Below are 9,995 nucleotides of genomic sequence, written 5' to 3'. Positions count from 1 at the left end.
GGTGGAGGGTGGTGTGCACGTGTGTGAGTGTGGTTGCATGTCAGTTTGTCTATCGGTCTGTTGGTTTATCGGTTGGTCTGTCGATCAGTGACCGAGGGAATGTGTGCCTAATTTGGTGATATTCTTGCAACTATACGTACCACAGTTTTCCTCATCACTGTTGTCCCCACAGTTGTTAACACCATCGCAGCGAAGATCTCTTGATATGCATCCGCTGTTAGCACATTTCCATCTTCCAGCTTCACAGATTTTCAGCCGTTCTGAGTAGGATAAAAATACAAGATGTAAACATGTCATATTAATGCGATATAAACAAATGTGACCCTCCACCACAAAATGAGTCGCATGTCACCTCGCACGGTTCTGCGCTAGGCTTAATATAAGTCCGGGGAGTGTCTGGTAACACTGTGAGGGTCACCTAAGTCACAGGCTTATAACTCAAACAGTTTTCGCTCTTTTCTAAAACGGTTTTCACCACTGGATAGAGCATACAAAACTCTTTAAGAAAACGTAAACATATGAAAATCATGCAAAGGTGACATGTGACTCATTCCGTGGTGGAGGGTCACAAATGTACAATGAGCTACTTCTCTGAAAGAAAACAACAAACACAACATAAATGCAACCAAAAACATAAGTAACGGTACTCGTACACTCATGACTGTGGTGTATTTCTATTGAGACTGCAGATAGACTTAGTGTTTGCCTGTGTGACCTTGTGGATAAAACAGTAGTATCGTTATTGTCAGACATTGCGTTTCTGAAACTCTGTATCAAGATGGATGCAATTTGTGAGAGCCATTAGCCGACGTGTAATCTAAGGAACGTAAACAAGCATGCAGGCACACATTTGCCAACCTCTGTGTCTCTTGTTGCTTACATAGACTGTCAAAGATCCAATATAATTTATAGACACGCTCTAAAAGGTACAGGCCTTGACCTGAAACAGTTCCGTTCACTATTTCAGATCTGTACACGCTTTTGCATAGGGTACAACCGCCCCTGTGCTTGGACACATACTACAAAGCAACAGCCTGGGTGGGATCGAGTGATTTTGTTAATGATTTTCTGAAGTTTGTTTGTTTGTTTGTTTGTTTAACGCCAAGTCTACCACGAAGGGTGATATCAGGGCGGTGCTGCTTTGACATTTAACGTGCGCCACACACAAGACAGAAGTCGCAGCACAGGCTTCATATCTCACCCAGTCACATTATTCTGACACCGGACCAACCAGTCCAAGCACTAACCCCATAATGCCAGACGCCAGACGCCAGGCGGAGCAGCCACTAGATTGCCAATTTTAAAGTCTTAGGTTTGACCCGGCCGGGGACCAACGACCTCCCGCTCACTGGGCGGACGCCTTACCACTAGGCCACCGTGTTGCGGTATTTTCTGAAGTTGATAGTTATACACTGTAAAACTATCCTAAGATTCCAACCCTGCTGACTGCTGCCAAGCACGATATGCATGTCAAACAGTTGAGATGAACGATCGTAATATTACAAGGACAACTTGTATGCACTGCTCACATATTTGAATGGTTTAATATCACACATTTAAATATTGTCCGCCACTTTATCATCTTGTCTCTAAGTGCGCATTTATAAGCGTATCGTGTTATATCATGGTTTTGTTAACATTTTCCTCAATAAACAATGTTTAAACCAAGATTCCAACGCCGCACAAAGGGCAGCCTGGGTGTTGGCTTCGGGTGCATGTCTAAGAACAGTGTATTTTCGTTGTTAGAAATGGCTTTATCATATATACAAGCACGCCCACTGGATCTAAACTGACAAGCCGAATTGTTTAAAAAGACTGTGCCTACAAGTGCGGGTCCACATGGCACCGTTGTAATCATAATTACTGTGATGCTGCAGATGAAATGAAGACATGTTGAACCAAGTGACAGAGGGGTCCAATAATCATTCATCCAAACTTTTACGTGTGCTAAAATCATCCTTTCACTCGACCTAATAGGCACGGCTAAAGGAATCAAGAATAGTTATAGATTAATGATAAATAGAAACGTGTATTTGTAGATAACACAAACTATTCACAAGAACTTCGACCTGAGTATATATATATATATATATATATCTTTAAAACAGACAGACAAAGTACACAACAGAGAACAATGTACACAGTACGGCACGGACATGTATTTGAGTAAAAAAAATCAGACACAGCTCTTTGTAACACTGGTAATACTTACGAGCCAGAACCGAATGGTATGACACAACCACTGCCAGGAGACCCAGTGAGTAGAGTACAGGGAACCACATCATCCTTCATCAAGCAAACCACACAACAAGTGAGGATATCGCCATGATAGACCAAAGGCACCTCGATTCTATCCTTTAAAAACGTCGCCAACACCATAAAGAGCACAAACAATTATAGTGTGGCAATCAGAAGGGTTTGAAATACCTCACCGCAAATTGTGACATTTAAAAAAAAAACGTCCTCGTGAGAGAATGGCTGCCATCTTTTAAGCGTTGATCATGGATATCCATGTACAAACCAGTAAGGCCACAGATGGTGTTCTCGGATTAACAATAGGATTAAGCATCATGTTCAAACTCTTGATCGATGCTAACAAACTGCTTGATAATGAACAAAATCCAGCTAAGTACACAACCACATTGACCAGTAGACAAGCATTACGTAAAAAAACACCTCAGAAGTGAATTGCATCTCTTGCAGAATTTTTATTTAACATGCCTTTCATAACATTTAACTGTTTGCAAACTGGCAGCTGTGTTTACATCATAACTCCAGCAGTTCAAGACACTATATCAACTGACTGCAAAACTCCACATCCACTGTATCAGTCCAGGATATTCATTTCCATGAATTTCATACTGTCAGTTGATCACTGATTATTTACTTACAGTTTGATATCGCTACAACACACTTAGGGTGTCGACGTTCACAGCTTTAAGTTAAAGAGAAGAAAACAGATCACAATCTAGGCTAACTACAACAGTTTTGTCTACATACTTTATTTTGTATTTCAACGTGTTTTTATTATTTGTTTTCATTGGTATTCTGATACATTCTGATAATAAAGCAGACCTGAATCTACGCGTGTAAGTTATTTGTTTCTCTTTTTTCTCATGAAGAACAATGAAAAACAAATTGTTTTGTTTGTTTGTTTGTTTGCTTAACGCCCAGCCGACCACGAAGGGCCATATCAGGGCGGTGCTGCTTTGACATATAACGTGCGCCACACACAAGACAGAAGTCGCAGCACAGGCTTCATGTCTCACCCAGTCACATTATTCTGACACCGGACCAACCAGTCCTAGCACTAACCCCATAATGCCAGACGCCAGTCGGAGCAGCCACTAGATTGCCAATTTTAAAGTCTTAGGTATGACCCGGCCTGGGTTCGAACCCACGACCTCCCGATCACGGGGCGGACGCCTTACCACTAGGCCACCGTGCCGGTTTTGAAAAAACAAATTCTACTAATTCTTGCCTGTGATGTTTGTGAACAAAACTGGAAGAACACGTAATGCAGTGGATTTGCTGTGTTCCGTTTGATATTGTGTGCAACAGATTCATGACTGCTTAAAGGATATTGGGCTAAACGTGTGAGTATGCTATTTTCTATCTCTGTAGCTCTCTCTCTCTCTCTCTCTCTCTCTCTCTCTCTCTCTCTGTCTCTCTCTCTCTCTCTCTCTCTCTCTCTCTCTCTCTCTCTCTCTCTCTCTCTCTCTCTCTCTGACACTCTCTTGTTTCACTTACCTGATAACTTCGTACACGGCTGCACCAAATCCACACTTACTAAGCGAACACTGTTATATACCCTACTACATACTGCATTTATTGAAAAAAGAAAAGAACAGTTACGTGTCATCCGAACTACCAATGGTCACGTCTGTTTGTTTGTTTTATCATGACAGACGCAGATCGCAGGTGTTTTTCAAAACAACTTAAACAAAAAGCGCTGCATTGCGGAAGAAGAGCAGCTGAACAAATTGGTTCCCGATTCGTAATGATAATCGATATGCAAAGCAGTGCATTGTAGTCAGCATTTAGTGGTACACATGTTTAAGGAAAGCAGCAAAAAAAAGTGCACGCTCGTTCAGCTAACTTTAATACTAATACTACTAAGGATATTTATAGGGCGCAAATCCTAAAATAAGCGCCTTACAATCTTAAATATAATAATGTTAATAACAGCAACAATACACAACATAAGCGCCTTAAATCAATCTTAAATACAATAATGTTAATAACAGCAACAATACACAACATAAGCGCATTAAATCAATCTTAAATACAATAATCTTAATAACAGCAACAATGCACATTAAAAACAAATAAACCTAAATAAATAGAAACACTATCACGTACACAATACACAATTCAAATGAATCTATCGTTATCAACTACAGTCTCAGATGTTCGCTACACATAATGATGGATGGAAAACAATGTGGATGTTTAAGTACACAGTAGCTCAAATATAGATCAAATGTTCCATGCCTCTCCCTATCTTTACCTCTGTTTCTTTATCTTATTTGTATTTTAATTTGATCAATACTTTTATTTTTCTGCAATGCTGCTAGAAGCAATGCCAAACTAATCATAGACTTGAACAAAGCACTAACAACAATGCAACAACACAGACCACACCTACATTCTGGCTAAGAGCATCAACAGTTTGCAACAATATTTTGCAAAACAAGAATTACAAAAAAACCAGTTCCTACCCAGCTTTCAATAACACTTACAGGATTGTTGAACGAGATTAAATAATAAGTAAATAATAGGTATGTACACCTGTCTCTGAAGCCCTATCACTTTCCCCTTTACCTGGTTATCGATTGTTTAGCTCGGCTAAAACATCACTTGCGTGCAATGACACCTTCACAATAAATCTGAATAAATGTGAATGGACACGGATGTCAGTAGATTAAACAGTATTGTTTTCATCACCTGTCTCTAATCCCATCTGCATGTGGCCTTCGCGGTTTGTCTTGGCCTGCGTATATAACCCGGAGTCTCAAATACCACCTCAGTCGGTAAGATTGTAACATTCTTTTCTACTGCTTCTCTGTTAAAGCTGGGTGGGAGAAGTTGTTTTTTCGTCACTGCACAGCTTAATCTTTCTGATGCAGTTACTTTCATTTTATAAATTTGTGATTTTAAAAGAAGGGAGACATTTGTTTCCTTCAGGTGAGATTTTTTTCTTCAAAACTAAAATTCATAAACTACTTCCTACACGATATGATATTCACTAGGCACATCCTGCACGATATCAATTGATATACAGTTCCTTGTTGACCAATGGCAACAGCTGCTTTTGTTTATGTGATCAGTAAAAATGCGATAATTGGGTTTATCGGAGTGAGACTTTCACCAGGTTTACAACATTTTTACATATGGATTAAACATGAACAAGCCAGATAACTGTTTTCAGCATACCACAGCTGGGAAGAACTCACACAAACTAATAATCAAATCACTAAAAACTGTCTTGTTCATTGGATAATGAAAAACCTAGATACAACATTCATGGGGGCATTGCAACTTTATTGAAGAATTATACTCTCAAGAGAGGGAATAAACAGTGTTCTAAATATTTTGGGCTCGTGAAATATATGAAGTATTGTATTCATTTGAAAATAAGAATCTGATAGAATGTAGGGATACCAAATAAGAAAACAATGAATTGAGACTCTAGCCTTTGGTAATGTGACTATGCAATATATATATTACACTCGTTACATAAAAGCTGTTGCCGGTCACACCTTCATGGCAGAAACACCCAACAGAGGGAGTGCGCGGCTTTTTTTGTTCTTGGTGTTATGTTTTATTGTTCGGGCAGGGTGGGGGGGGGGGGGGCGTTCATATTTTCGATAGCAATCGAGGCTTAACACCTCACGTATTATCACCGTTGTTGTAAGGTGTGTGTGTGTGTGTGTGTGTGTGTGTGTGTGTGTGTGTGTGCGTGTGTGTGTGTGTATGTGTGTGTGTGTGTATGTGTGTGTGTGTGTGTGTGTGTGTGTGTGTGTGTGTGTGTGTGTGTGTGTGATAGCTTTGAAACTACATGCAATATTGTAATATATTAAAATCAATTTGAAATTTGATTTATTGCATAGGGATTGTATAATGAAATAACGTAGAATCGTACAACTCTCCTTATGGATTTCTGTAGTATAAGGAGAGCTGGAAAATTGCTAATTTTGTGCGTGAGCCTTTGTGGCGTTGGGTGAAGAATATTGACGAATATTGCTGGCCCTTCCCTGCATGTCATGATGTCATTGCATTCCGAACATCAATCATTATTAAAGTGAAATCATCGCCACCTTCTGCTTCTGCGTCGCATTTTTTTTCTGGCAATAAAACACTTCTTCTACGTAACCGCACTTCTCTGACTCAAAGTCAGAAAAGCTTGTGGGCAAACGTGCACAACGCCAGTCACAGTTTTGACTTTGACTGACGAAACTTTGAGTTGAACGTAACAGGTTCCTGAAAAGTGCGCAGAATATTGCCAGTGAAACCCGGTGAGTTTCTGGTTGTCTAGTTACACGAGCACTTGCACTAATTTTGATCGAAACTTTGTGGGTTTGTTTCTGACATTAACTGGTTTAACACATTTAGCTAAAACTGTTGTTTTTGTTGTTGTTGTTGATGTTGTTGATTAACTGGATTAATAATGTTGTGTCGAGGCAGTTGCATGCAAACATTGTGAATACATTAACTTGTGTAAACTATATCCGCATGCCAAGGTAAAGTAGTTTGGCAGTTATATATCCGACTTGTTTGTTTATTTCTATGTTTCTTTTTTCCTTTTTACATTTAGTCAAGTTGTGACTAAATGTTTTAACATTGACGGGGAATCGAGACGAGGGTGGTGGTGGTTGTGGTGTGTGTGTGTGTTTGTGTGTGTGTGTGTGTGTGTGTGTGTGTGTGTGTGTGTGTGTGTGTGTGTGTGTGTAGAGGGATTCAGAGAAATCTACTGGACCGATCTTCATGACATTTCTCATGAGAGTTCCTGGGTATGATATCCCCACACGTTTTTTTTATTCTTTCGATAAATGTCTTTGATGACGTCATATCCGGCTTTTTGTGAAAGTTGAGACAGCACTGTCACGCCCTCATTTTTCAATCAAATTGATTAACATTGTCGTCATGCAATCTTCGACGAAATCCGGACAATGGGTGTGGTAAGTCGAGACTATCAGAATACAGTCTTGGCGATGACTGTTTCTTGGTGTTAATCTGTTACTTTGATGCCGACAGCTTGATAAAATGCTTGTATTTTGCTTAACACGACTTGTTTAAAACTATATGTGGAGTTTTGATGTTTTGCTCACTTTATGGTTTGTATGTTTGTTTTAGAAATACACACAATAAAACAATAGTAATCATCAGATATGATTAAATTATTTTCCTTTAGTTTTTAGCAGCCACAAGTCACGTGACTGCATGCTGATCACTTCCTCTGTGCAACATTATGTTCGTATGTTATGGTTACTTTACCTCTGATTTATGGGCGTGAGGAAGAATGTATGCATGATTGGTGATGTCTTGGGCGTGCTGTATATGTGGAGGAGGAGAAGGCATTTAGTGTTACCATTTAATGTGTGTTGTAATCCTTTTTGAAATATGTATGTTTGATAACATTGTAACCATCTGAAATGATTGAGTACTTACGATATCAATTTATCTGTGTCACAGGAGAATGAGTTCCCCCGTGTTTTACTCGCTATGCATCATAACAGTGATTGCGTCAACATTTTTGGTGCAGGCTGTCGGTAAATACCAACATTACTTCAACATATTATTTGCATTCATTGTAAAAACCATCATATTTATAAATGTATTTGCCCTAAATCGCAAAACCATTACTAAAAAAGTAAACCCAAGCTTTTTTTTTGTTTCTATCTCAGGTCAACTCAAAAACATTTGAATTAAAATCTGTTTTTGTTAACATATAGCTAGCAGAACCGCCTTAACATACTGGTAGTGTGTATAATTACACAATCTGAAAGCATTGTGCTCGTCTTCAAGAATGGTCTCACCATCTACATGTGTTTCTCTCCGCAGGGGGAATTTGCTTGCAAAAAATACAGACACCTTTATCGTTTAAATACAAAAGAAAACACACCAGTAACCAGGTTAGGTACGTGTATATCTATATCAATATTTCGGCATGTTACTGCCTTCTTCGGGATGGTATGGAAATAATCACGTGTGTGTATGTTTGCGTGCGTGTGTGTGTGTGTGTGTGTGTGTGTGTGTGTGTATGTGTGTGTGTGTATGTGTGTGTGTGTGTGTATGTGTGTGTGTGTATGTGTGAGTGCGTGTGCATGTGCGTGCGTGTGTATGTGTGTGTGTGTGTGTGTGTGCGTGCGTGTGTGTGTGTGTGTAAACGTGTGTGAAGGTATACACAAACCTTTACCGTATATTATAACGGACACTTCATTGTGTATAAGGCCTAAAAAAAAAATAGGTGTGGTTACGGTAACCCGACCTACCCTATTTTTAGGGGCCGATCCTATAACTTTTTATTACATTTGTCAAAAAAACAAAAAAAAAACAAAAAAAACCGAGTGCAAAAAACGCAATGAAAGCGAAAGCGCCCGAGTCGCACACTTATTTCCCTGTCAAGTAGGTTTAATTTGTACACATTAGAAAAAAAAGTACCCTATTTTTTGGGGCTATGTTACCGTAACCACACCTATTTTTTTTTTTTGGCCTAAGTATGTTGTGCTTTACAGGCGCACTCAGGTTGAAGAAGTGTCCAAGCTATGTGATGGAAAAGTCCAACGTGTCCTGCACTTGTCTTACAAAGATGAAGAAACCTCACAACGTCACGTGGCCCGGACACTCACAGTCAGGCTCCCTCTTCCTCACCAACGTTCAGCGCTCAGACAACGGGACACAGTACACCTGTCTTCTCACGGCTGACGGTTCCAAGGAAGAGGTGGTGTACACTCTGCGAGTTGCCTGTAAGTATGCATATTGTGTCATGTATCCGAGGTAGTCATCGGTTGCTGTTTGTTTTGTCCATACACACGATATCTGGCTGAGAGTAAATTGTACATGTATCTGGGTTATTCTCCTGAGCTATGTACCTTTCGGTGACATGCATTTTCAGAGCTTTAAAATATTTGACAGATGTTAGGACAGAAACAAATAACAACAACAACAACATATAATAAACATTCTTGGAGATGCAAGGAAAGGTAATGTAAGGTATAGTGAGTAAGCGGTACTTTCAAAAGACTCATCCTTAATTTGAATATGCTTTGTTTGTTTAGATGGTCCGTACGACGGACAGGTCAGTATTAGCCCATCTCACTTGGTCAGGAACGGAACACAGCCAGTCACCCTGACTTGCACTGCAGAGGACACATATCCTACACCCTCTTACGAGTGGAGTGGGGTATCGTGTGAAAACCAGGTGTCTGACGACGCATGCACCTTCTCCCTGTATCCAAAGGACAATGGCCGTGAAGTGACGTGCACAGCAGAGAGCGTAACTCTGTCCCGCAAGCCGTCCTACACATTCCATAACAGTGTACGCGGAACTGCATCAGGAACAATAAACTTGAACGTTACCCTACGTAAGAACCTATGCTATGATATGATTAGTATGTACTGTCTGTAAACTAATGTTCTATAGACAAATGATGAAGCAAATACAACAATACAATGTATATTGTTGTCACAGAAGCACCCTAAGAGTGCGTTAACAGTTTTAAGCGCATTGCCATTAGCCAATCAACTGTTTCACATCAGTCATGTGACACCAGTGTTTACTGACAATTATGATTATCATTGTTAATATCATTTAAGTTATAAAGACATCACGTGCGCTAAGAGAGATTTCTAGAGCAAATCGAGACTTATAGAACGAAGCGCGTATAGCTGAGTTCAATACTTTTTTACACCCCCGGTATAGGGGTGTGTATAGGTTTCACTCGATGTGTTTGTTTGTTTGTTTGTTTGTTTGTGTGTTTGTGTGTTTGTGT

The 9,995-nt window shown here is 39.7% G+C and overlaps 2 protein-coding genes across 2 annotated transcripts in view; one reads left to right on the top strand and one right to left on the bottom strand.

The window, feature by feature from the left end:
• LOC138973788 (uncharacterized) overlaps positions 1-3,836 on the bottom strand; it is a 45,172-nt gene extending 41,336 nt beyond the window's left edge. Inside the window, exons 1-3 of the mRNA XM_070346495.1 lie at positions 3,751-3,836; positions 2,213-2,286; positions 141-260 (exon numbers count right to left, since the gene is read on the bottom strand). Of these exons, the coding sequence (XP_070202596.1) occupies positions 141-260; positions 2,213-2,285 (193 nt within the window). The 5' untranslated portion in view covers position 2,286; positions 3,751-3,836. The remainder of the gene's footprint in view (positions 1-140; positions 261-2,212; positions 2,287-3,750) is intronic.
• A 1,116-nt stretch (positions 3,837-4,952) lies between these two features.
• The window catches only part of LOC138973790 (neuropilin-1a-like), an 11,856-nt gene continuing 6,813 nt past the window's right edge, over positions 4,953-9,995 (top strand). The window contains exons 1-4 of the mRNA XM_070346498.1: positions 4,953-5,033; positions 7,696-7,772; positions 8,739-8,969; positions 9,282-9,587. Of these exons, the coding sequence (XP_070202599.1) occupies positions 7,700-7,772; positions 8,739-8,969; positions 9,282-9,587 (610 nt within the window). The 5' untranslated portion in view covers positions 4,953-5,033; positions 7,696-7,699. The remainder of the gene's footprint in view (positions 5,034-7,695; positions 7,773-8,738; positions 8,970-9,281; positions 9,588-9,995) is intronic.

Source organism: Littorina saxatilis, linkage group LG8, assembly GCF_037325665.1.
Source record: "Littorina saxatilis isolate snail1 linkage group LG8, US_GU_Lsax_2.0, whole genome shotgun sequence".
Taxonomy (NCBI): Eukaryota; Metazoa; Mollusca; class Gastropoda; order Littorinimorpha; family Littorinidae; genus Littorina; species Littorina saxatilis.
Note: the sequence above shows the minus strand (reverse complement) of the source record. Positions and strands in the feature narration are given on the sequence as shown.